The 27,482-nt window shown below is 46.6% G+C and overlaps 1 protein-coding gene across 1 annotated transcript; it reads left to right on the top strand.

Moving 5' to 3' along the window:
- Positions 1-4,782: 4,782 nt before the first annotated feature.
- Positions 4,783-26,608, top strand: filip1b (filamin A interacting protein 1b; the record flags this gene model as incomplete). Its single annotated transcript, XM_083642601.1, has 5 exons — positions 4,783-5,031; positions 9,740-9,910; positions 11,798-11,976; positions 20,889-23,670; positions 25,521-26,608. The coding sequence occupies 5 exons, from the start codon at positions 4,783-4,785 to the stop codon at positions 25,707-25,709; spliced, it is 3,570 nt and encodes a 1,189-aa protein (XP_083498727.1). The 3' UTR covers positions 25,710-26,608.
- Between the last annotated feature and the right edge of the window lie 874 nt (positions 26,609-27,482).

The following is a 27,482-nucleotide window of genomic DNA, read 5'->3' as shown; positions in this document are numbered from 1 at the left end:
CTGCGCCCCCCCACCTCGCCGCGGCTTATCCCTTCCTGCCCCGTAACTCTTGTGCGGTTTGTGACGCGTGGGAGACATCTTGGCTTCTCCCCTGAAACAACTACTAGCCTATTAATAACAGCCAGGCCAGCGGTAACGTGGTTGCTACCGGGCCGCTGCCAGGATTCCCTCTGCCTGAGTCACAGGCCACTTTCACCCAGACCTCCAGCCTGGGGAACCTTGGCCCCGTTCAGATGCTTCTCCTCAGGACCTCCTCAGGGGCTGCAAGGTTGTTAGCCAGACACCCGTCTGTGTTCCCCTCTGTGTTGTTAGCCAGACACCCGTCTGTGTTCCCCTCTGTGTTGTTAGCCAGACACCCGTCTGTGTTCCCCTCTGTGTTGTTAGCCAGACACCCGTCTGTGTTCCCCTCTGTGTTGTTAGCCAGACACCCGTCTGTGTTCCCCTCTGTGTTGTTAGCCAGACACCCGTCTGTGTTCCCCTCTGTGTTGTTAGCCACACACCCGTCTGTGTTCCCCTCTGTGTTGTTAGCCAGACACCCGTCTGTGTTCCCCTCTGTGTTGTTAGCCACACACCCGTCTGTGTTCCCCTCTGTGTTGTTAGCCAGACACCCGTCTGTGTTCCCCTCTGTGTTGTTAGCCAGACACCCGTCTGTGTTCCCCTCTGTGTTGTTAGCCAGACACCCGTCTGTGTTCCCCTCTGTGTTGTTAGCCACACACCCGTCTGTGTTCCCCTCTGTGTTGTTAGCCAGACACCCGTCTGTGTTCCCCTCTGTGTTGTTAGCCACACACCCGTCTGTGTTCCCCTCTGTGTTGTTAGCCAGACACCCGTCTGTGTTCCCCTCTGTGTTGTTAGCCAGACACCCGTCTGTGTTCCCCTCTGTGTTGTTAGCCAGACACCCGTCTGTGTTCCCCTCTGTGTTGTTAGCCACACACCCGTCTGTGTTCCCCTCTGTGTTGTTAGCCAGACACCCGTCTGTGTTCCCCTCTGTGTTGTTAGCCACACACCCGTCTGTGTTCCCCTCTGTGTTGTTAGCCAGACACCCGTCTGCGTTCCCCTCTGTGTTGTTAGCCACACACCCGTCTGCGTTCCCCTCTGTGTTGTTAGCCACACACCCGTCTGTGTTCACACCTGCTCAGCTGTCCATTTCATCATCATTTGTTTGTTGTGCTCGAAAACACCCACAATCCACTGATATTGTATTATTGTATTCATGTGAGTTTTAGTCCAGTTAAAGGTACAGTTCATCCAAATTTGACAATTGTGTCATCATCTACTCCCCCTCGTGCCGGTTAAAACACAGGTGAAGTTTGTCCATAAAACACACAGGGAGCCTAAGCTTCTCCAAAACAACTGACGTCAGTGGACCAGTTACATCATCATGTAGTGACAATCTGAACTACTACTACCAGGGGCGGACTGGGATTCAAATTCAGGCCGGGCATTAGATACCAAGCAGGCCAGGCCGATATGGGCCGACGTGCGTGCCGGCGTCCGAAGGGCGACGCCGAAAGATTTGGGCCGTTTGAAGCCCAATTTGGGCCGTTTGAAGCCAGATTTGGGCTGTTTGAAGCCCGATTTGGGCCGTTTGAAGCCCGATTTGGGACGTTTGAAGCCCAATTTGGGCCATTTGAAGCCAGATTTGGGCTGTTTGAAGCCCAATTTGGGCCGTTTGAAGCCAGATTTGGGCTGTTTGAAGCCCAATTTGGGCCGTTTGAAGCCAGATTTGGGGCGTTTGAAGCCCAATTTTCCAATGAGATGCACCCACTTTAACCCTGAATAAAGTAATAAAACCAATAAAACCACTAGTAAACCAGTAGGCGGCGCCTGGCCTGCTGTTCAGTGAGTGGCCTGACTGGGGGCACCAAAAAAAAAAAAAAAAAAAAAAAAAAAAAGAATTTGCAGGCCAGGCCAGGCCAGGCCACCGGGCATTTGCCCGACGTGCCCGATTATGCAGTCCGCGCCTGACTACTACTATAGAGAGCCAAAGTGGAACGTCACTTCCTGCTTCAGCACTGTACCAGAGATTTTCAACCGCCATTTATTTTCCCATAGACATTTCGTAAAATGCTTATAAAAATAGTTTTACTTGTTCAAACCAAACGGTACAGATATATTTAGAAACAGGAGAGACCGCATAACATTTCACTCAGACCAAAGCGTAAAAAAAATTCAGGTTTAAAGGACATATTTTTTCTATGTTTTTTTTTTTTTTGGTCCGAGTGAAATGTTCTATGGTCTCTCCCGATTCTAAATGTAGCTGAACCGTTTGGTTTGACCAAGTACAACTATTTTTTATAAGCATTTAACAAAAGGTCTATGGGAAAATAAATTGCGGAAGAAAATCTGAAGCAGGAAGTGACGTTCACTTTGTCTCTCTATTGTAGCCTCATTCACCTTTCTGTTTGCCTCCTGGAAATAAGTTGAATGACTTCATTGTGATATCCTGATGAATTATTTTATACTGTATGCTTGTTGGTGTATTGTATTTTTTAATTTGTCAAATAAATTCAATCAATCAATCTACAGCTGACTGATTGCAACAGATAATAATGCTGTGTAGGTCTTTCACAGTGCATGTGATTGTTTGGCTGTATTGGTTTTGGAACTCTAAGAAGGTCCCCACTGACTTCACTTGTTTGAAGAAGGCTGCTACCAAGTTGTGCCATCAACTGTGTGTTGTATGGACTGACACATTACACTTGTGTTTCTTTTGGCATGAGGGGGAGTAGAGGATGACATTTTCATTTTTGGGTGAAATGTTCCTTTAAAGGCCTTTATTTTAGTGCCTCCTTTCTTAGCTCCCTCTTACCTGATACATCATGTATGTGTGCGCATGTGTGTGTGTGTGTGTGTGTGTGTGTATGTTACTATGTGCGTTTTCTGTGTGTGGAAGTGTGTGTGTGTGTGTGTGTGGGGGGGGGGGGGGGGGGGGTTGTTAGTGTGTCTGTGCGTATCATTATCATGGATGTTGTATATTAATAGTCTTTTTTCCCCCTCACATAAAAAAATATAAATTTGTAAGAACGCTACGTGTAAACAGTCAATGTAAATCTATGGAAAAACTTGAAATCTTTCAATAGAGTATCTAAAAAAATATTGGATCGAGAGGAGAGAGACCATCTGTTTGAGTCAGTCAGGGTCAGATACAGAGCTGCTCCAGTGTTTTGCTCAGGGACACTTCAGCAGCACGCGGGGCACATTCCCCGTCCAATAAAGCCCAGAGGCCGTAAAAGTAATAAACTATCATATCCCATATCCATGAAAAGAACAGAAACGCTCCAACAGCTTTAACACCTTCTGTCCAAAACGTCTCTGTACAGCGAGCTGTCACCGAAAAGAGACCAGCTGATGATGTTGCTAATGCTCTAACGCCTCCCCATGAGACTTCATTACAGGCACTTCTGGCGACACACACACACACACACACACACACACACACACACACACACACACACACACACACACACACACACACACACACACACACACACACACACACACACACACACACACACACACACTATATCTCTCTCTCTCTCTCTCTCTCTCTCCTCTCTCTGTAACTATGGAAACAAGATGGCATCAAGGCTGGCTGCACACTGATGAAGGCCGGACGGCCGAAAACGTTTTGTTGCTAAAGAAAATTAAAACGATATTCCTCGAGTGCGGTCCCCATTTTCTCATTTACTTGTGACATCAAGGCTGGCTGCACCATCTCGCTGAACACTGGTTCGCGTTTGATTAAGCTTGCGTTGCCCACAGACCTTATTTGAAGCATTGCGCCAAAAACCCATTCAAAAATCCCATAGGCAGAAACAGTGAAGAACCCGGAAGTCCGGGACTTCCGTGTTCCGACTACAAAAATACGTCATCCCGGATGACGTATTTTTGTAGTCGAATGCATCCCTACCGTACTCTATTAAACTCTGTCTACTAGATAATGTGTTCTGTATATTACCAGCCACAACGGTGTGGGGCTGGTATTGTTTTCACCGTGTGTGTGTGTGTGTGTGTGTGTGTGTGTGTGTGTGTGTGTGTGTGTGTGATCTTGGCAAAATGTGGTCCTGGAGACCACAGAAGCAGTTTTGAGTGTCTGTCTGTCTGTCTGTGGACAGACTTTGTCACCGTGATAGCATCAAAAGCGTGCAAGATGCAGTCATGAAACTTTCCAGGTGTGTAGTTGACATCAAAATGAAGGGCGTGACCCCCCCAACCCCAAACACACACACACACACACACACACACACACACACACACACACACACACACACACACACACACACACACACACACACACACACACACACACACACAAAAACTCCCCATGTAGTTGTGAAATTAAGATTAAATTTAAGTTTACTTTATCAGGCTGGGTCCAATAGTATTTCAAAATTATTCTTAATTATTCTTGGTGGACCAGATGGGCAGAGCTGGAGCATAAACAATAATGATCGGTATTTGTGTATTTTATAGGCTACATTTGTGTGTGTTGTCACTGCCAGGATGGAGGGTTCAATTCCCTGTGAAGCTAAATGTGTAGAGCAAGGCACTAACAAGCACAATGAGCTGTCGCTTTTCCTCTGGGACCTGCATGCTTCAGTCACGGTTTGGATACATTTGCCCAACAAAAACATACATTCCCGCACTCTAGTTTCTGGGACTGACATGCTAACCTGACCCCGCCAGATGGGGGCGGTATTGTTTTCACAAGACAGTCAGGTTACTGGCATGCCCCCCACCCACTTACATTGTCATCCATGTTGTCGTGCCACACAGGTGAAAATGCGCTCCAGGAGCAGCACCACAGAGGCGCCAGAGGACGACCACATCCAGCCGGCTCAAGGCTTCATCAAGGAGGAAGAGGAGAACGCCCCGGAGCTGACCAAGAGGAAGATGAAGGTCCAGCGGGAGGAGAAGGAGGGGAAGCCGGTGAAGAGACCACAGAGAGCCGCAGAGAGCAAGAAGCCCGGACTGGATCTGTCCAAGACTGGACTGCTGCAGCTGCTGGGCATCATGGAGGGAGAGGTCCAGGTACCTGAGGCACTTTAGTTATCCATCACTCGTATTGACCTCTATTGGTGACCGGGGGGATTGCATACTCTTCACATTGTTTGTGTCCACAAACGTATCTGTGTTTCTAACTTCATGCTCATTTCATTCCATACGACCGTTGTTTTAGCCTCTGTAGTTGAAATGTGTCACGGTTAGTTGATTGCAGGGTTGTAGTCAAGTCACAATATCTCGAGTCCAAGTCGAGTCTCGAGTCCCCAGTGATCGAGTCCGAGTCACCAAAGAAGAAGCCGAGTCGAGTTCCCACTACCTGAGTCCAAGTCCAAGTCCAGAGTTAGCCTATTACTGAACATGAGTGTGAACCAGCATCTAAGTGGAACACCTGTCCCTGCCCTTGCACAAAATCGAATAATGTCACAATGTTGATGTAGGTATCAGTATTTTATGCCAAATTAAGTATTTCATCAATTAACAAGTCCAAGTCCTCGTCTCCAACTTCCAAGTCCGAATGCATGAATGCTCGAGTCCGAGTCCGAGTCATCGGTGCTCAAGTCTAAAAGTCGAGGCAGACAGGATCGGTGATTCAACCACCGCAGTAAACGCACATCTGAACAGACGTCTATGTACCTGCTCTAGAATCCCCAATCCTGTAGTGTAGAGCCACAGCACCATCCTCTGGTGAGGTCAGCCCATTGAGATATATGGGGGGTTCTCCCCCTCCGTATTTTGTTTGGGGTTCCCACACAGACCGACTGTACCAATCGAATGGATTGCTCCTTTAATTCACCAGCTGTGGTGTAAAAATGTGTCTGTTCGGCTTAGGAAGAAGTGGGACATTTTCGCTATGGATGCTTGTTTACCATGACAACAGCTTGTTTACCATGACAACAGGACAAGAGGGAGGCAGAGTGATGGTGATGACAGTCAGCTGATGTAATTTACTTTCCTTTCATTCGTTCATGTGTTTTATTGCCTATTTCATAGATTTTAGGGAACACCTGCTAGCAGTTCCTCCTGAACTCGTTCATTTGGAACGCACCGAAATAGCACAGAGTTCATATCAGTGGCGTCAGCGCTGAGACGAACTGACATTTTCCAGTGTGTGCGATGGGTTACATTTGAACCTTTCTCACCTTGGACAGCAGAGTCCAGCATCTGATAATGATTGCCTAACGGAGGCCCATTTCTATGCCGCTGTGTGTCTGTGTGTGTCTCCTGGGAGGTAGGATGCTGCTGCCTCTCCCAGTGTTTCCGTCCTGCTGATCTGCCTGTCTCTCTGGGTGTGTTACTGAATACTTTCCATTAGGGTGTTGGGACGGACAGCACACAGAAGCACTTCAGGAAGGAGAGGATGACGAGTGGCTTTTGATTCACCATGGGTCATATGAGGACTTCCCAACAGCAACATTTGAAAATAACCATTGATCTACAGTACATGCAGTTCATTATCATACACAGTATATGACAATAAATGCATTGTATCAAATATATGATCAAGTATATGATATAATCAATTAATCTAACCCTAAGTTAAAAAGAAAAAAAAGAAAGAAAACAGTATATGGCAGTAAGTAAGATGAGGTGCAAAGTTAGTGGTTTAAAAAAAATAAAAGGTATTTGCATAGTAGAAATTGCATAGTGATTCTAAGGTCTTGACTCTGGAGTCCAACGAAGTGGTGTAGCGTGAATAATATAAAAGTATTTAACTAAAGACAAGATCAAATATAATAAACATAATAAATATAATAACAAGAATATTGTAAACAACTGTTCAACAATGTAGTTTTTTAAACAGTAAACAGTATGTAAACAGTAGTCATTAGTGACCAATTAAAATTGTGTTTAAACTGTACATGTCACGTAACCTGACGCTGCCAGATCGATGAGTTTGCTTCAAATATCTGTTTCACAAACAACATCCATCTGGATTCGGCCAAGCTACATTGCTGAAGAGGGCGGTCACTTTTTTCAAGCTACTAGGCAGGTGATTGGATGGACCGTCTGTCTGTCACCGTCTGGGCTTGCCAGCGCCAACCAATCAGATCGACTTCCCTTCATGACGTAGCAGCGCCTGATCAGCTAGGACTACAATTGCTAATAGTTAGCATGGAGGTCGCAGATTTTTTGCTGTTTTTGTAAGGTGAATATTGGGTGCAACCATTGACTATTCAATTTGCCAAAAGAAAGAAGAATTACTGCAGATGTCTGACTGAGGATGAAGTGCAGGTAGGCCATTTTGCACGTTAAATGTAACTGATTGGATTAACTGATGTTACGCTAACGATAGCAACATTTGGAGGTTGGGGTGCTACGTCTGATGATTGATGATTAATGTTAACGTTAACAGCGATTCATTCATAACACATATCGTTGTTCGTTTCTTCAGGGAACTGATGACACGATATGACACCGAGTGGCACGCACCCTGGACGGCTAACGTCATGGAGACGCAACGCTCTCTAGCCTTTATGATCATGGCAACAACCAAATGCTTTGATACAATATAATGATTTAACGCTACTATTTAACTGGTGAATTTTAGCATATGTGTCAGTGGACTGGTAGATATTTACGCATGACTGGAGAATGTTATTTGCTTACTTTTGTAATAATAAACTAAACGGAGAAATGACGGCCGTGTGTGGTGTTGTTGTTACATAATCTGCTGGTCTTGAGGCACGATTGGGTCAAATGATAAGACGATGTAAATGCATAAAGATGTTGTCAGATGAATCTGCGAAAGGGAGCTGCCTGGAGCCCAGAGGACGTCAACAGAGAAGAGGAAAAACACCCTGGTTATACCATGCAGCATGTATTTGGATATAATCTCTAACTTTAAGAATGGTTCCTTGTTGATATACCGTATTCCTAGTATTGGCTCCCATGACGTTTGTTTACCCCCTATCTAAAGTACAAGTGCAAAATCTTAAGCTACCGGTATGTTCTATCGATAAACCAATTTCTCGAATAACAGCTCCAAAATATCAGACATATAGGACTACTATATGCTAGAGCTATATTCACACTTCACAGTATAATTTATGCAAGCGGGGGAAAATATCAGATAAACTGATTGTTGTATTGTATCCTGAGATCTTTAATCTCGCCTGTATAACATAATATGTCACTCGGACACCAACGTGAGTTAACGTGGTTTATTAAACAGCAGCCAACATTCCAATCATAGCAGAATACACTTCAGCTAGCAGTAAAGGGACAATACATCACACTGATCTTTGCAGTTCTGTGTTGATTAGCTAATAATTCAGTGGCATTTTGATTAACGTTATGATTTATTTCGATTTGGAACAAAAATTATGGTTTAACAGATTGCATGTTTACTGGGCTGTGGTGAGAGTGAGAAGGGCTTTGTGTTTGTGTGACTTGCGTGAATGGCTAGCCGTTAGCCATTACAGCCTTACAGCTAATAAGTTATCCCAGCCTAGCGGTCTGAAGGCTATCTCCCCAAATTCTACAACAATGTCTCGTTTACTAACGTTCATAGTTGATAACATTACAGCAATACAGTTACGGTTTCGTACTCACTGTAAGATCAAGTGTTTAACGTTTATGTTAGCTTATTGTTTTGAATAGAATGTTTGACTAGCACACTGGAGCTAGCCTCGGTAGCCGCCGCCATGTTGAATAGTGAAAGAACTACAAACGCAGAGGCGCCTCTCGGTGGCGTCACACCCGGTCTCGCCACAGCCCGCCCCTAGCTCACGCTGATTGGTGCGCCTGTGTGGCGGCCGGTTTGAATGCATCTCTGAGGCCAGGGCCAGACTGAGGTGGATTGTGAATTTGTGGAACAATGCCGCCCCCGTCTGGTGGAGTCAGGCTACATGTCACGTGTATGGTGTGTGAAATAAGTAAATAAAATGCAAAAGAGGAAAGGGAAAATTCATGAATGAATCAACACCAAACAAATATTTAACAGATAATATAAATAAGGTTTCATGGATCTACAGTAAATTCAGTAAATGTAGGCCATTCTGCCACCACAGTGTGATGGTAACAGGTTTATAAAGCTGAAGTCAACAGATTGTTCTAGACAGATTCAACCCATACTGTAGCTATTAGTGACTGATGTTTGGAATAAAGACAGGTTTAGCCGTGTTCCCCATATATGCAGGAAGGACGTCTGAGTATCTGTGACAAGAGATGTTCTGTGAGCTGACTGGAGGGAACAGCTCCCTCTGCTGGTGGAAATACAGAAGCAGCAGTTCACATGCTGTTAGTGATCAGACTTATGCCATCGTGTGGTCATATTTGGCCTTTATAATGCCAATGTAAAAGGAACTGATGGTGGATGTCTGAACTTTCCAAGACATAACCATGAAATGATTTAGTACTTATTATATAGCAGAACAGAAAAATCCCGCACACCGTCTCAAGTGTTAACACTTGATGAAGGTCTAACCGACCGAAACGTTTGTTCATCCAAAAATAAAAATATTTCTCCAGAGAAGGGAGACGGTGTGCAGGATTTTTCTGTTATGCTGTATATCTTCATCCGACGCACCTGTCACACACTTGGGTGTGCAGAGACTGTATCCAGTACTTATTATATAGAAAATGAGAAATGAACTAAAATTAATTAAGAATTCATTCATTCATTCAATTCATGCCTCCTAAGAAATTAATAGTTCCTTTGTAGGAAATTATGAGGAAATTGTGGACCCAGAAAAGAAAGCATCACTTTTCTAAATATCCTGTGTGCCTCCTGCAGGCCAGAGAGGACGTCATCACCATGCTGAGGTCGGAGCAGACGCGACCCGAAGCTCTGGAGGCGCACTACGCCTCTGCTGCCCCCTACAGGCCGCTCCAGGCCCTGCAGCGCGACGCCCTGCTGACCGGCACCACGCACACAGACGACGTCTACGAGACGCCCATGGCCGAGGTGACACAGACAATACTATGAGACAATATTGTCATTTTAAAGCTGTGATTCTCAACCTTTTTTCATACCCAGGACCTTAGAGCCACAGATTTTGTCCCTCTGACCCAAATCTGAGAATATCTTTATTGTTAGATATGATTTTGTACATAACTCCATGACTATCTGTACTGTAGGTAGAGAGATAACAGAGAAACTATGACAAAATAATGAAGTTTAACAATTCATCAATTTGCTGGGGACAACCCTGGAATGCCATGAAGGACCCCTGGTAGTCCCTGGAGCCCACATTGAGAACCACTGTTTTATGTTTTGTGGTGGCTCAGCAGTTATAGGCAGCATGTAGCCTAGCCTACTCATAATGACACAGGTTCAAGTCTGCTTCACACTTATTGATGTTGTCAATGTCGGTGCAGGCTGTCGCATCAATATCTCTTAAAATAATCAAAATGTTTGCTGTTTAACAGCTATATTTAGAAACAGGAGAGACCACATAGCATTTCACTGAGACCAAAACGTAAAAAAAAATTATTTAAAGAAAATATTTTTTCAATGTTGTTGTTTTTTAGTTTTGGTCCCAGTCAAATGCTCTATGGTCTCCCCCGATTCTAAATATAGAAAAATCGCTTTGTTTGACCAAGTAAAACGATTGTTAAAAGCATTTTACAAAATGTCTATTGGAAAATAAATGGTGGATGAAAATCTCTGGTACCATGCTGAAGCAGGAAGTGACGTTCACTGTGGCTCTCTATAGTGAACACAGCTTTCTACATGAAAACATGATTCACCATGCTCAGAGAGGAGACTTGTCTGCAGGGAAGGGCAAACAAAAGGCTGAACAAATCTGCACTTTGCATGAAAATAGCTGAATGTGTGGAGAGAGCCTCTCCCCTCTTGGTGAATGTATAATGGTTTAGTCTCTCCCCTCTTGGTGAATGTCTAATGGTTTAGTCCAGGGATACTCAACTTGCTTTGCCAGGGGGCCAATTTCGTGAAATGATAGGAGGCCAGGGGCCAGTTAATAAACAAACAATATACATTTTTCTGTAGCGGATTGTAGGTTTTTGGGGTGTCAGCCGGAGTTTAGTCTGACAATGTTGTGCACACCGGATAGATAGTTAGGTTAAGTTAGTTCGGTGAAGTACATAGATGAGCAGTACATAGGTAGGTAGTACATAGGTAGCGAGCAGACGGCGGTATTTGACAATTTAGCTGGAGCTCAGTCAAACTTTATTTCACGTTAGTTTTTATTGTGAATTAGCTTCTAGAAAAGAATCCACAGATACGTAGAACATCAACCAAAAATGAACCAAAAATACGTCGCGTATCACGTTTCTAGTTATGTGTATATCAACGTAATACACGTTTCAGGGTATACGTGTACTGTATGCAGGAATCCTGAACTTAAATTCAATTACCTTTTTTTAAAGACCTTTATATTTTAACGATGACGACGCTGCATCAGGTCTTACGATACAGATGTTGCAGGTCTTAAAGGGTTAAAAACGATTAAAAAGTAATAATTGCCATTTGAGAGGTAGTTACATTTTGTAGCTATTGTGCTGATATATTGTCTCATATCGATCGCAGAACCCCGAATTGAATCGATATCGTATTGTGGCAGACTTTGTGATAATGAGCACATAATCGTATCGTGTCCAAAGAATCTATATAATATCGCATCGTGATGAAACTTGTGATTTACAGCCCTATCGCTGATGTGACGAAAGTGGAGCTGCGGTCTTAATAAGGCTAAACCAAGCCATAATCCTAACCCCCGTAACCAAGGTGTTTTACATCCCTAAACATAATCAAAGTTGTTAAAGATGTTTTATTGGCGTTTAACGTTTTCACCCACTGTGTTGTTGTTTGAACTTGCCGCGTTGACAGTTGGAGCGTCTGGAGCAGAAGCAGCGGGAGACGTACCGGCGGATGCTGGAGCAGCTGCTGCTGGCTGAGAAGTGTCACCGCCGCACGGTCAGCGAGCTGGAGCAGGAGAAGCAAAAACACCACCACTTCATCCACAAGAGTGACGACTTCACCAACCTGCTGGAGCAAGAGAGAGAGAGGTGAGGGGTGTGTGTGTGTGTGTGTGTGTGTGTGTGTGTGTGTGTGTGTGTGTGTGTGTGTGTGTGTGTGTGTGTGTGTGTGCATGCGTGCGCGTGTGTTTGTGTGTGATCTGTCATAGGCTACTTTCGGGGACGAATTTCAAGACCTGTTAATTGGACGGCTTGTCCAATTGGGGACAATAGCTGTGTCCCCCCGATTTTAGGGTCAGTGGTGAAGGTTAGCTTAAGGTTATAGGGTTAGTTTTTTGTGTGTAAATCTGCACAGTACACCAACCTTACCATGAATTAATAAGTCACTGTTTCACAAGTGAATAGTAAACATGTCACATTTTTATTTTTTTATTTTTTTATTTTTTTATTTTTTTATTTATGTATTTATTTATTTATTTATTTATTTATTTATTTAGTGAAAAATAGACACGACAAGCCACTGGCCAAAAGCCAGTAACTTTTTGCAGTGGATGGGTTGCCGACTGTACCAGATACTTTGCCACGTACAGGTTATCACCATCATTTAGATCTTCTGTTCTAGTTTAGCTGCTAAAATAATGAAAGTTTCTGCCTTCATTTGTCAATTAGTCGTGTGAAAGGTCTATGATGATCTTCCTGGGTTCTGCAATGACTAAAGTAATTATTGTACAAAACGCAGCAGTGGTCTTCTGTCTGTAGTATCAAAGGTTTGTTTATTCATGCATTCAGACAGAAAATAAATTCAATACCAGCATGATGATCCCAGGGGGGAATTTAGGATGGAATCCAGATGTCAATCTAGACTCGTAGTGCCTCGGACCCTCCGCATGTCAGGACAGAGCAGCTGAGATCTCCCACAGCACCGCGCAGCCTGGCCCTGTCCCAGGAGGGAACTACAACACCGCGCAGCCTGGCCCTGTCCCAGGAGGGAACCACAGCACCGCTCAGCCTGCCCCTGTCCCAGGAGGGAACCACAGCACCGCTCAGCCTGCCCCTGTCCCAGGAGGGAACCACAGCACCGCTCAGCCTGGCCCTGTCCCAGGAGGGAACTACAACACCGCTCAGCCTGGCCCTGTCCCAGGAGGGAACCACAGCACCGCACAGCCTGCCCCTGTCCCAGGAGGGAACCACAGCACCGCTCAGCCTGCCCCTGTCCCAGGAGGGAACCACAACACCGCTCAGCCTGGCCCTGTCCCAGGAGGGAACCACAGCACCGCTCAGCCTGCCCCTGTCCCAGGAGGGAACCACAGCACCGCTCAGCCTGGCCCTGTCCCAGGAGGGAACCACAGCACCGCTCAGCCTGGCCCTGTCCCAGGAGGGAACCACAGCACCGCTCAGCCTGCCCCTGTCCCAGGAGGGAACCACAACACCGCTCAGCCTGGCCCTGTCCCAGGAGGGAACCACAGCACCGCTCAGCCTGCCCCTGTCCCAGGAGGGAACCACAGCACCGCACAGCCTGCCCCTGTCCCAGGAGGGAACCACAGCACCGCTCAGCCTGGCCCTGTCCCAGGAGGGAACCACAGCACCGCTCAGCCTGCCCCTGTCCCAGGAGGGAACCACAGCACCGCTCAGCCTGGCCCGGTCCCAGGAGGGAACCACAGCACCGCTCAGCCTGCCCCTGTCCCAGGAGGGAACCACAGCACCGCTCAGCCTGCCCCTGTCCCAGGAGGGAACCACAGCACCGCTCAGCCTGCCCCTGTCCCAGGAGGGAACCACAGCACCGCTCAGCCTGGCCCTGTCCCAGGAGGGAACCACAGCACCGCTCAGCCTGCCCCTGTCCCAGGAGGGAACTACAACACCGCTCAGCCTGGCCCTGTCCCAGGAGGGAACCACAGCACCGCACAGCCTGCCCCTGTCCCAGGAGGGAACCACAGCACCGCTCAGCCTGCCCCTGTCCCAGGAGGGAACCACAGCACCGCTCAGCCTGCCCCTGTCCCAGGAGGGAACCACAGCACCGCTCAGCCTGCCCCTGTCCCAGGAGGGAACCACAGCACCGCTCAGCCTGCCCCTGTCCCAGGAGGGAACCACAGCACCGCTCAGCCTGGCCCTGTCCCAGGAGGGAACCACAGCACCGCTCAGCCTGGCCCTGTCCCAGGAGGGAACCACAGCACCGCTCAGCCTGGCCCTGTCCCAGGAGGGAACCACAGCACCGCTCAGCCTGCCCCTGTCCCAGGAGGGAACCACAGCACCGCTCAGCCTGCCCCTGTCCCAGGAGGGAACCACAGCACCTGCTCAGCCTGGCCCCTGTCCCAGGGGAAACCACGCAACTGCACGTCTGAATGAATGAGTGGAATTGAACGTTTACATGATCGTTTATCCAATGAGTGAGTTTCATGATACTTAGATCATTGGAACCTGTTAAAAATCCCAGAACACATGCATATAAATGAAGGGGAAAAACACATTTTGCAGATCCATGGCTTTCGTCCAGCAGCAGCAGCAGCAGGGACACGGTGCAGACATCAGATAAGATAGGGATAGGGGTTTTGGATGGCGGTTCTGATAGGAATGGTAATGAGTCCTGCTTTATCAAGACATGGCAGAGAGTTTGTCAACACAGACACGGTTCACACGTACATCCACTCAAAGACTTTTGAATCGTGTGGAGAAATACTCCATGGTTCTCTCGCGTCTTGAGGCACAAGTAAGTTCCAAGCACTAAATGCAGATGACCAACTCAAGTACAATATTAAAGTTCATGTCATGAGGGGCTCACATGGTAGAGCTCACCTGGTAGAGTTCACCTGGTAGAGCACGTACCATTAATGGCTTAGTCCTTCCCACAGCCAGCCCCGGTTTGAATCCGACCATGGCCCGCTTGTCTACACCAGTGGTTCTCGAATGGGGGCCCAGGGACCCCCAGGGGTCCGTGGCACTTTGCCAGGGGGTCCGGGAAAAGTTTTCAGGAAAATAAAAATACAAACTTTTTTTTGCAAAAGCTTCATAGTTCAACGAAAATATTGTATGCTTTAAATCTAAAATTGATTACATTCTAATCTAACAAACCTATCAATTTAAAAATCAAGCATGTTACTGTGGGAACAATTAAGCTTAGCCCAAAATCACAAATCAGAATGAGGGGGTCCCCGGTATATTTTCTATCTTGGGATCCTTGGCTGGAAAACATTTGAGAACCTCTGGTCTACACACTGTCATGTTCAATAAAGGGAAAAATGCTCCCAGAAATAATTATATAAAAAGTTCATGTCATTAATGTCAAGTCTCAATCAGCAATCTCACACATTTTCCTTTTCTAGATTTTCTTATAATACTCCAATAGTGATTTACAGTGTGACCAAGTCAATTTTGCTCGAGCCGCAAGTCAGTCTCAAACCCAAAGTGGTATTACCAAGTCAAATGGCTGTAATGTGAACTAAATGAGGGTCCTTGATATGAACAGGGTTGAAAAGTGAGAAACACTGTAGTAGAGTATTTCAACATGGCATTCTTGTTGGCTATATAGATTGCCATAGGGATGACATATTTTTGTAGGCTTACCCAGAAGTCCCTGCGCTGCTGGTTCGTAGGGGGAAAGCCAATGGGATTTTTGTATAGTCGGTCTGTGTGGGAAGTTGGGAACGCCCACAATACGGCACTTTCGTTTAGGGCCGCGGGGGAAAACAGGAGAAAGGAGTAGTGACAGTCAGGTGGTTTCCCCAATGCTGACCACGGTCTGTGGTTAACAAACGTTTATGGAACAGCGAAGTTTGTGTTCAGCAAGATAGTCTTCACAAATGAGGAATGTGTTTTTTTAAACGCGATTTTCAGAAAACGCCTCATAAAAGTCATAAAAGTGGTCCTCATTTGTGAAGATTGCATTGCTGAACACTTTCATGAAATTTGGTTAACCACAGACCTTATTTCATGCATTTAATTGTTATTCCCATACAACAAAAATCCCATTGCCTTTTAAACGTACGAGCCGGAGGTGATGGCAGCCATGTTTTCCGGACTCATTGCTGCGGTACTCTATTTCTTATACAACAGATGAAAATGTCTGTACCCCCCAACCGGCTCTGAGCTCAGTGTGATAACACATTCCTCCTGGCTGCAGTCAGCCGGCCATTCGCGGCAGGTGATATCATGAACGGGACGTCCCGAGCATAGGGGGGGATGATGTCACTCCCAGGAGAGATCAGATCATCCCGGGCGATTACAGGCTCTGTTTGCACAACAACTGTCAGCGGTTCCTAACACACTGCCAGTGTGCCAGCCAGCGCACGGCTGATGAGATCTGTTTGGAAACTATCCTGCTAGGATCAAAACAGCTTCACCAGAGTCACAAAGACGCCAACAGATCATCTTTCAGTGGGTGTGAACTTTATTTGGCGCTCTTTTATGCGGTTGCAAAAGATTGGAGAAAGCTACTCAATTATAGTAACAAAGGTAATTGTAATTTGTTACTTGTATTTTTCTTTTTCTTTTTAAAGGAAAACAGAGTCCATCCTTTTGGCATTTTTTCCTTTATTAACAAAAGGAAAGTTGAGATGGAGACAGAGTCTGAGAGATACGGGACAGACGATGTGGTAGGACTTAGTGCCACATTTTTACTTGTTTGGCTCGTAGCTTCATCCAAAGCGACTAACAGTGAGGTCACACGACTGTGGCGAGGAGCAGATCTGTGTCTTTGTGGTTACGGGACGGCCGCTGAAACCGCTGGGCCCCTGTGCCGCTGGGCCACTGTGCCGCTGGGCCACTGTGCCACCCCACTTCCTGTCTGATGAAGAAATATAGGTTTGATTCCGTGTAATTTCACAGCAGTGGACAATTCTGATTCATGTGAAAAATGCAGAAGAAAGAAACCCCATTTTAAAGTCAAAAAACAAATGTGCATTCTATACAGTATATATATATATATATATATATATATATATATATATATATATATATATATATATATATATATATATATATATATATATATATATATATGTTCTCAATCACTAGTTTATATATATATATATATATATATATATATATATATATATATATATATATATATATATATATATAAACTAGTGATTGAGAACATCAACTCATTAGGAAAGTGTTTACTGAGGTCATAAATCAAGTGAGAAGTCGGGTTGTTTTTCCCATTGACTTCTATACAATCGTACTTTTCTTCTTCTTTTTTTTTTTTACCAGGCTGCAACACATTTATTTCTGCCTTAAAGTCTGCAATTGTAACTCGGGGGTGAATGGGGAATGACTCCCTTTTGGAGCCAGCCTCATGTGGTCATTGAAGGAACTGCAGTTTTTGGTACTTCAGCGTTGGCCTCTTTGTTCAGAAGCGAAGGTTGGGGCTTGAGTAAAGCCGGCCAGGGATCAAAGCCGCAGCAGTCAGACAATAGATGAAAGACATTATTCTGGTGTGCTCTTGTGTATAATGCAGACAGACAGAGATACTGTATCTGAAGCTGTCTGTACCACTCATACTTGGCCTGGTTAACAGTCTGAGCTAGGCAAACCACAAGCCTCCGCTGCTCCGTCTGAGGCCATGATCACACACACACACACACACACACACACACACACACACACACACACGCACACACACCCACACACACACACACACACACACACACACACACACACACACACACACACACACACACGACACGCACACACACACACACACACACACACACACACACACACACACACACACGACACACACACACGACACACACACCCACACACATGTGTCCCCTTTGCAGGATACATGAGGATTATAATGAGAACGGCTGTGTGAGTCTGCCATTGTCCTCCCCTTGCATTGTTGCCTCGTTTCTATGGAAACGCTGCCCCGGTCTCAAGACAGACATGGGGACAATTAGGTCAGAGACACAGAGCAACCTTTTTGGGGAGAGGACCGCAAACGGGAACGTTCAGACATAAGAGTGGCTTTAACACAGTGGGGGGTCCGGGGACCAGCAGGGGCCCTTGAGAGGGTCCCAGGGGGTCCCCAGCAAACGGCTAAACGCCACCATTATTTCATTTACAAGAAGTGAACACAATTTACAGGATAAGGATCTCTCTCTACCTACAGTCTTGGAATTCTGGATCATATCTAACAATACAAATATGATCAGATTTGGGATTGTGAGACAACATCTTTTCAAATGGGGGTCTCTGAATGACATGAATGTCATCTTTGACATGAAAAGGGTTGAAAATCAGTGGCTTAACATGTGATTTCGTACCGGCTGAAACTTTCCCAGTAGCTGCCCACTCCTCTCTCACTGCCCCTGAGAGAGTAAAATAGGGGAAAAGCACGAGAAGAGACTGCTAAAGCCCCACCTATACCCCCCCCCCCACACACACACACACACACACCCCCCCCACGCACCCAGCTCAGCCCCCCCTACCCGCCCCCTGCACCCGGCTCTAACCCCTCCCCCTCAGTGTCCGAACAAGGACAGCGCCGCTCTGCACCCTATATGGGCCAGTGATGACATCACTAGCCAGCGGAGCTGTGCGCTCTTCTACACAACACGCACCTTTCATTGTCCACTGATGACATGTTAGGAATGTGATGGCTAATTCCCCGCGGAGTCGGGGCCCCTCCCCTCGCTCTCCGACCCCGTGACACTCCTCCCCCCAGCAGTGCTCCCTGTCTGTGCTGCTGCTCACACCAAAAACACCCTTTAGATATGGACCCACCTGCCCTACATCCCAACTTGTGGGTAAGTTTTGTAGTGTTTCTGGGGAGATGCTGTGGGAACTCTCCCCCCTGTTGCGAGAGAGTGCAATCTGGCTGCAATCTTGTGTGTGTGTGTGTGTGTGTGTGTGTGTGTGTGTGTGTGTGTGTGTGTGTGTGTGTGTGTGTGTGTGTGTGTGTGTGTGTGTGTGTGTGTGTGTGTGTGTGTGTGTGCATGTGTGTGCATGTGTGTGTGTGTGTGTGTGTGTGTGTGTGTTTCTTTTGTAGATTGACGTACAGTATGGTGACTTTGTGTAGACATTGGAGATTTGTTCGTAATACAGAATCTTATCCAAAGACATTGCTGTGCAGTGCTAAGAGCTGTTTATGCTTTATGATGTGCGTATGATGTGTGCTGTGCACGCTCCATATGAAAGGAGACCTGTTATCCGAGCTGCTGCACAGAGACACACACAGACTCCCGCAGAGTTGAGTTAAACATCGACCAAAAAGCACATTAACCCAGGCAGGTTTATTTCTCAGATCTGGCTTGGCAGCTCTGCACTGCCTCTGATTTAGTTTTCACTTGTTTGTGTCACATCATGCAAAGCTAAGTCATCACTCTGAATTTAACTAAGAGTGAAGAAATCAACAGTCTGTAATATGAGTCTGCACCCTCTACATCCCTGCACTCAACACGTGTCAACTCAAAAAGAATTGCCAGTGAAAAATCAAGACTGCAAAGTGTGTTCTCTGTTGTATTTTGCTCAATGTAACTGGTACAGTATCAGTGTTTCCCCCAGAACTTTACTCTTGGCAGGGTGGAAAAAACCCTGAAATTGCATTTTAAGATTAGTTTTGGGGCCATTTTTGCCTTTATTAGAGAAATGGAAGTGATGAGAGAGACGGGAAAGACTGGGCCGGATTCAAACACAGGACGTTCCATGATTAAGTATTTTGACACAGTACTGGACACTAAAACTCTCAGGTGGGTTTAGGTGGGAGATTGGTTGAGCAGTCAAAGGTATGGGGGAAAGTGGTTTAGGTGGGAGATTGGTTTAGGAGTCAAAGGTAGTGGAAACTTTTTTGCTGGGTAAGTCACCGCAATATAGAAAAACAGTGGATAGTGCTGGGAGAGAAGGGAAGCCCGGAGGGCTAAGTAAAGTAAAGGTAAAGTCCCACAATGTGTGAAATTTGTTCTCCGCATTTGACCCATCCCCTGGGGGAGCGGTGAGCGGCAGCGTGCACCGCGCTCAGGAATCACATGGTGATTTAACCCCCCAATTCCAACCCTTTGATGCTGAGTGCCAAGCAGGGACGCAAATGGGTCCCATTTTTATAGTCTTTGGTATGACTCGGCCGGGGATCGAACTCCCGACCTCCCAGTCTCAGGGCAGACACTCAGACCACAAGGCCACTGAGCTGGTTATAGAGATCCTCTCCCCTCATCATGATGAGTGGATCATACAAGAGAGGAAAATATATATATAAAACCGTGCTAAACGTATAAAATAAAAGTATTTTTTAAAATGAAAATAAAGGAAAAACAAAAAGTACTGTAGTACACCAGTGTGTACTACAGTAATGGAGTTCCTGTACCTGCACTGACAGGCTGGGGTATAAGCTCTGTCACAGGGAATCACATGAGTACTAATCTGCCTATTTTGACTTTGTTCCCTGGCTTATCGTGCTGCATTCATTCTGCTTGCCTGCCTCCCAATCCAGCCTCAGGGACTAACGCTCTCATTCTCAGTCTGGACAGGCTTCTCAGAGATGTGCGCCGTACAACGTATCCTGCAGAGTAGCCGATAAGGGTGGTCATTTTAAATGGGTCCTACTGGTTTACTACATGTTTATATGTTACCAATCACTCCTGGTCACAGGAGCAATATCTGAAGGAGGGGGGGGGGTAACTGAGGATACAGGGAATTTAGAGGTGATGGGGGGCAAGGTGTTTAATAAGTAACTGTCTTTTAATGAGTGATTGATAATAAATATAATAATACATTTTCATCATGTATATAACCTAATCCGTCAACAAAATTATGATTTTGGCATTGCAGTACTAAAATATACATAAAACTAGAAGGGCACTCAGAGAGCACAGACCTCCGCCTAGGTTTGTGCTATTATTGATTGTTTGTGTGTCAGATCCGGTCCCTTCCACAAAGTTTCATGAAAATTGGGCCAGTCATTTTTCTGTAATCCTGCTGTGGTAAAAAATATGTTTTGCTGTTCAAAAATTATGTTTGAGACAATGCTCTCTCATTACATTTTGTTTGTCTCTCCATCTGTTTCTCAGACTCAAAAGGCTGTTGGAGCAGGAGAAGGCCTACCAGGCTCGTAAGGACAAGGACCACAGCAAGAGGTTGGAGAAGGTCAGGGCGGAGCTGGTCAGGCTCAAGTCCTTTGCCCTGATGTTGGTGGATGAGCGGCAGCTGCACATCGAGCAGATCGACCAGCAGAGCCAGAAGGTCCAGGACCTCACTCAGAAGCTGCAGGAGAGAGAGCAGCGGCTGACGGCCATCAGCGGCACCGCCAAGGAGGACGGCCAGAAGGTCCTGAAGCTGGAGGCCGAGCTGGAGCACAAAGCCACCAAATTCGCTCAGGAGTATGAGGAGATGACCGCCAAGCTAACAAACCAAGAGTCCCAAAGCCGCCAGCTCAGGCTGAAGCTGGCCGGCCTGTCGCACAAGATTGAGGAGCTGGAGGAGAGCAACAAAACGTTGCAGAAATCAGGGGAGGACCTCCACGAGCTGAGGGAGAAGATCAGCAAAGGGGAGTGCGGGAACTCCAGTCTCATGGCAGAGTTGGAGAACCTGCGGAAGAGAGTGCTGGAGATGGAAGGCAAGGATGAGGAGATAACCAAGACAGAGACTCAGTGCAGGGAGCTAAGGAAGAGACTTCAGGATGAGGAGAGCCACAGCAAGGAGGTGCGGCTCGAGGTGGACAAACTGCAGAAGAGAATGATGGAACTGGAAAAACTGGAGGGAGCTTTCAATAGGAGCAAAACAGAGTGTTCTCAGCTTCATATAAACCTGGAAAAAGAGAAATGTGTCGTGAAGGATCTGGCTGGTGAGCTGGAAGCGGTGAAGAGCCGTGTGAAAGAGCTGGAGTCCTCAGAGTCTAAGTTTGAAAAGGCAGAATTGCTCCTCAAAGATGACCTTATGAAACTGAAGTCATTCACTGTAATACTGGTGGATGAAAGAAAGAACATGGCAGAGAGACTTAAACAGGAAGAACATAAAGGTGATGATTTAAATAAGATGTTCAAAGCTGAGCAGAGCAAAGTTATGGAGGTCACAGAGAAGCTCATTGAGGAGAGCAAAAAACTCCTCAAACTCAAATCAGAGATGGAAGTTAAAGTGACGAATCTCACTAAAGAGAAAGATGATCTGAAAATTAAACTTGCAAGTGAAGAGGAAAAGTGTAGGGAGCTAAATTCCAAGGTAAGTGTGATGAAAATAAGAATGGACGGACTTGAGGAGACAGAGAGGGAATTGCTGAGAAGGCGGACCAATAAGGACAGTAACAGATATCCGGACGAGGACAACAAGGTGAAAGAGCTCACGCTGGAAATTGAAAGACTGAAAAGCCGTCTCAAACAACTCGAGGTGGTGGAGGGGGATTTAATGAAGACGGAGGACGAGTATGATCTACTGGATAAAAAATTCAGAACAGAGCAGGACAAAGCGAATGTTCTTTCTCAGCTGTTGGAGGAGATGAAGTCTCAGATTGCCAGAAACAAAGCCATAGAGAAAGGCGAGGTCGTTTGTCCAGAGGCCGAGCTGAGAATTCGCTGCAAGATGGAGGAGAATAAGACCAGAGAGCTCCAGACAGACGTCCACGCACTGAAGGAGAAGATCCACGAACTGATGAACAAGGAGGACCAGCTCTCCCAGCTGCAGGTGGACTACTCTGTTCTGCAGCAGCGCTTCATGGAAGAGGAAGAGAAGAAGAAGAGCATGAGCCAGGAGGTAGCCAACCTCACCAAGGAACTAGAAGCCACCAAGCGCTACAGTCGTGCTCTGAGACCCAGTATGAACGGCCGGAGGATGGTGGACATCCCCGTCACTTCCACCGCGGTGCAGACAGATATGGCGTCCATCGAGCTGGCAGAGGAGGAGACGGCAGCAGGATTCATCAGGAAGTCAGTCCTGGAGGAGAACCATTTAATGAGCAACCTAAGACAACGGGGTCTCAAGAAGCCCACAGTGCTGGAACGCTACCCTCCCGCGGCAGCATCGGAACTCGGGCAGAGGAAATCCTGGATACCCTGGATGAAAAAGAAGGAGGCCCTTATACTCACTCAGACTGTCTCAGAGAAGACAAACTCTCGGATAAATGGGGAATCCTCACTCCAAGAGTCTGAGATGATCATGTCGCAAAAGCCTGGCCAGCCGCTGCGCATACGCGTGACCCCTGATCACGAGAACAGCACTGCCACCTTGGAGATCACCAGTCCTCGAGCCGAGGATTTCTTCTCCACCACCACCATCATCCCAACACTTGGCCTTCAGAAACCTCGCATCACCATTGTCCCCAAGCCCACCACCGTGACCAAGGCCGGTGAGGTGACGGGCGGCCTCGATCGAGCCAAATCTCCGGTCACTATAACCACAATCTCCAGGGCCATGTCCCCAGACAAGAGCAAAGCGTCTGGCTCCGACAGCCCTCTGTCGCCGGTGTCCATCATCACAGTCAGCACCACTCCTGTGGCCGAAGCCTCAGCCTCACCCGAGGCCCAGGAGATGGGCACAGGACGCGCTGTGTTCAAGCAAACTGTGCCCGCACCGGTCAGGAAGTATAACGCCAACAGTAACATCATCACAACAGAGGACAACAAGATCCACATCCACTTGGGCCCACAGTTCAAGAGGCCTTCCGACAGCTGCAGCGGTCCTACCTTGATGGTCAGGCCTCTCGGTCTGAGCTCGGAAAGCAAGGAGACCGCCACGGGAACCGTGCTCCGCTCCCCACGCCAACCCGGCATGCCGGCGCCAAAGACGACTCCCGGCAAAATGACGAGCAGCATAACGATCACGCCCATCACCTCCGCAGCCTCCAGGCCAACACAGTCAGTGGTGAGAGCTTTGCTATATCTAATGCCTGCCATCTTTTTTTTCTTGGTTCTTTAGCTTTCTTTCTGAATAAGTCGTGACTCCATAGACTAAGTGTAATTTTGCCCTTTCGTCGATCAACAAAAATATCTGAATGATTTCTAATCTTTTACATTGCAGTTGCTTCTGAAATGTTTCAAAATGATAGCAGGTGGTGTGTGCTCCCTAGATAGCACTCTCTCCAGGTATACAACAGTGAATACCTTTCACAGTGTAAACCCTACTAACCCTGGCATGACTTGACATGCATTAGATCCCACTGTAGAGCGGCCTCCCCATGCCTCTTGTGTTGACCGATCACAACTTCACTGTCACCAACTGACAAATTCCCTCCTATTAACTTAAACACGGGCGAGAAATGACCAATTTGGATGTTTGATTTGTGCGCTAATAAGCACGTCAAATAAATAAACAAACACAATCTCCTTTTTTATCCTAGTCAATCAATATCCAAGATGGCCAGCGCTCATCAACCCTACACGCCAGTGTACATAGTTTGCCTTTCATTTACAGTACATGCAATAATAACATTGATATCTACAACCACCTATACATCAGATCGGCAATTAGGCCCCGCCCCCTTTTAGGGGGGAAACACAAGCCTCTCCCCGTTGACTTCAATGTAAAATAGCACTAGCAGTACCCCAAAACATTTTAGAAAAATAACAGAATCAGTCTCGTTTATTAATGACCCCAAAACACAATGACATGACAATGTATTACAACTCGTCTGGTCATAGAATGGGGGCAAGATACACCGGAAATATGACTTTGACCCATCTAAAATCATGTGACTCATGTCACATAATTTACACTACAGCCCCGAGCCAAGTAGCCTACAACCACGCTGGGCTTCACTACAACAGCATTTAATGTCGGAAGACTAAATTAGCAACAGGCGGACACCGGAACTAGGTCAGAGACGGGTCATGAGTGGAGAGGCTTGTGCTTCCCCCCTAAAAGGGGGCGGGAACATGTGGCGCCAGCAGCCGCCTATAAAATGACGTATAGAGAGCCGCAGGGATGTCGTATTTTTGTGGTCGGAATGCGGAGGTCCCGGACTTCCTGGTTCTTCACTGTTTCTGCCTATGGGATTTTTGAATGGGTTTTTGGTGCGATGCTTCAAATAAGGTCTCTGGACAACGCAAGCTTAATCAAACGCAGCGGGATAATCTTCACACATGAGGACCACTTTAATGAGTTGTGAAGCGTAAATGCGAGCCCTAGAAGTAAAAAGCTCATGCTAAGCTAATCCAGAATTACACACAGTGTCGCTCCATGTCACATCACCATTCAACCTGAAGTGTTGTTGATGTGTGCGCTGCTGTGCACTGATTACCCCGGGCTGAACCAGGTGAGGGAAAGAGAATTTCCGTGTTCGTCCTTTGAAGTGATGACGTTATTGACGTATAATATCCCCGTCGACTCAACAGTGTCGTCTCATTTAGCCGTTTGCTAGCTAGCCGCCCTTTTAACGGCAGGTAAAAGCTTCAAAACTCATAAAAGTGGTCCTCATGTGTGAAGATTATCCTGCTGAACACTGGTTCGCGTTTGAATAAGCTTGCATTAACCACAGACCTTATTTGAAGCATCGCGCCAAAAACCCATTCAAAAATCCCATAGGTGAAGAACAGTGAAGAACCGCGAGTGTTAGCATCGATGGTTTCCGGACTCGTTCCTGCGGCTCTCTATTTGCCGATCTGGTGTATAAGATAACAAACAGTTATTTCCTAACCACTGTGTTTTAGAGCTTGAGATCCAACTCTTTCCCTGTGCTGGTGTCTGATGTCATTTGTCACTTTCCCCCCCCCCAGCCCGGGTCGGATGTGCAGTCAACTCGGGCCGCAGCCACACGAATCCCTATGTCAAAAGGTATGAAAACGGGCAGCAAGACGGTTGTGGGCGCTTCTGTCTCGACGACGACCCGGTTAGAGTCGATGAAAATTGAGCTGAGGAAGTCGACGGTGTGTAGCTCCGCCTCCACAGCGGGGGGGAAGTGCTGAGGGCGAAACACGCTGCCATGGAAACCGCTCAATATGAATTCCTGGTGATTGAGTGTGTAACCTGTAATCTGCTGCCAAAAACCATACAGGCCACATCACTGTATGTATGCATACACAACTGGGACTCCATCTCTGCGCTGACTGATGTCGCTTCTCGTAAACAGCTTACAGTCGCTCCTGCACCATTTGATCACAATCAGACACTGGGTTTGCAATGATATTTGTTGCCAAAAAAGATTGAATGTCTTCACATTTGCAGGTTATTTTTCATTTTCACTGGTCTATATTTCAGGTTGTCAATCATGAGACAATCTGGGCAGCCACAGAGTCGATCGGTCTGACGACTAAGACTTATTTCGGGGGTTTCCGGTGTCGAGCGGACGTCCGCGCCAAGACTTTCCGCTTCCGTCATTGTTTACAGGCCGACGACATCTCATCTGCAGCTCTCCGTTTATAGAGATGAGCTGAAATCTGGACCCAAAACACCTACAAAACCTATCGATTGATCAACTCCAACAATGACCGCGGCGCACGGAACTCGCAGTCTTGGCGCGGACATCCGCTCTACACCGGAAAGACCGAAATGTCGGCCGTCTGTCCCAGAGTCTCTTTAGTCGTCAGACTATAAAAAGACTCTGGGTGCCTAGATTGATCGTGATGAGGCATCTCTGCATGTGAAAGCACTGCTTATCTTGAGTGATGTATTGAATAACTCCATCGGGGTCATCCCTATGTTCCCCGGGTCCTATGTTCCCCGTTTTTGTGGGACCGGGGAACATAGAACCCCGCTATGTTCCCTGGGAGAGGTTAGGTTTTGGGTTAGGGTCTGGGGGAGGTTAGGTTTAGGCGTGGGGGGTGGGAGAGGTTAGGTTTTGGGTTAGGGTCTGGGGGAGGTTAGGTTTAGGGTTAGTGAAAAACAGGGAATATAGAACCCGGGGAACATAGAACCCGGGGAACATAGACATGATCCCACTCCATCTTGTTGATCATCGGCAGTGGCCAAAGTCGTTTTTTTATTATCTCCGCCCCCCCCCTTATCTCATTCACATTGTTCATAGCATGTGTGTTGATTTAACCACTGCTTATGGAGGTTTCCGATCACTGAAGCACTACGAACTGAGTTTGTGGAGGATGAATTGTCATTATTTATCAAAGACACTTATTTGTGACAGGCACAAAAAATAAAAACAATTGATCTCTGAACCAATGGCATTGCTTCATAGCGTTCATTTTTTCATGGTTTTGTGTGACTTTATACTTTATGAGCAAAAACAGGTAAGTATCGACTGCCAACCTTTTTTTGTCTCATGTACCCCTTGAGCGCTTTTGCCATGCCACTAGTACCCCCTCACTCATGCCCGTTGATGATGGTCCTAAATTTGTTCTATAACTTTTAGTGTAATAATTATGCAGACGTACAAAGAAATCCATACAAAAGATATTTGTCACTGAGCTGATGGTGTGTGGGCGTGGCCTCCTTTTTCCTTTGGTCACCAGGCTCCCCTAAACCTGAATCTGGAGCGACAGCAACTGGATGTTTTTGAGCCATTTATCAGTCATGTGACAGTTGACAGCTGTCAGGGGGAACTAGTTGCGGCGTGCACATGCCATTTTAACAATGGGCTTATGAAATGAATTTTGAAATATTTTTTTTCCTCATCATTTTGGAAATAAATTGTAATCCCAAATCTTTCCAAGTAACCCCGGCAAGCTGCTCAAGTACCACTAGGGGTACACGTAACCCTGGTTGGGAATCACTGGACTAGGAAGCCT

Source organism: Poromitra crassiceps, assembly GCF_964638095.1.
Source record: "Poromitra crassiceps genome assembly, chromosome: 9".
Lineage (NCBI taxonomy): Eukaryota > Metazoa > Chordata > Actinopteri > Beryciformes > Melamphaidae > Poromitra > Poromitra crassiceps.
The sequence above is the reverse complement of the archived record's forward strand: the minus strand, read 5'-3'. Positions and strand labels throughout refer to the sequence as shown.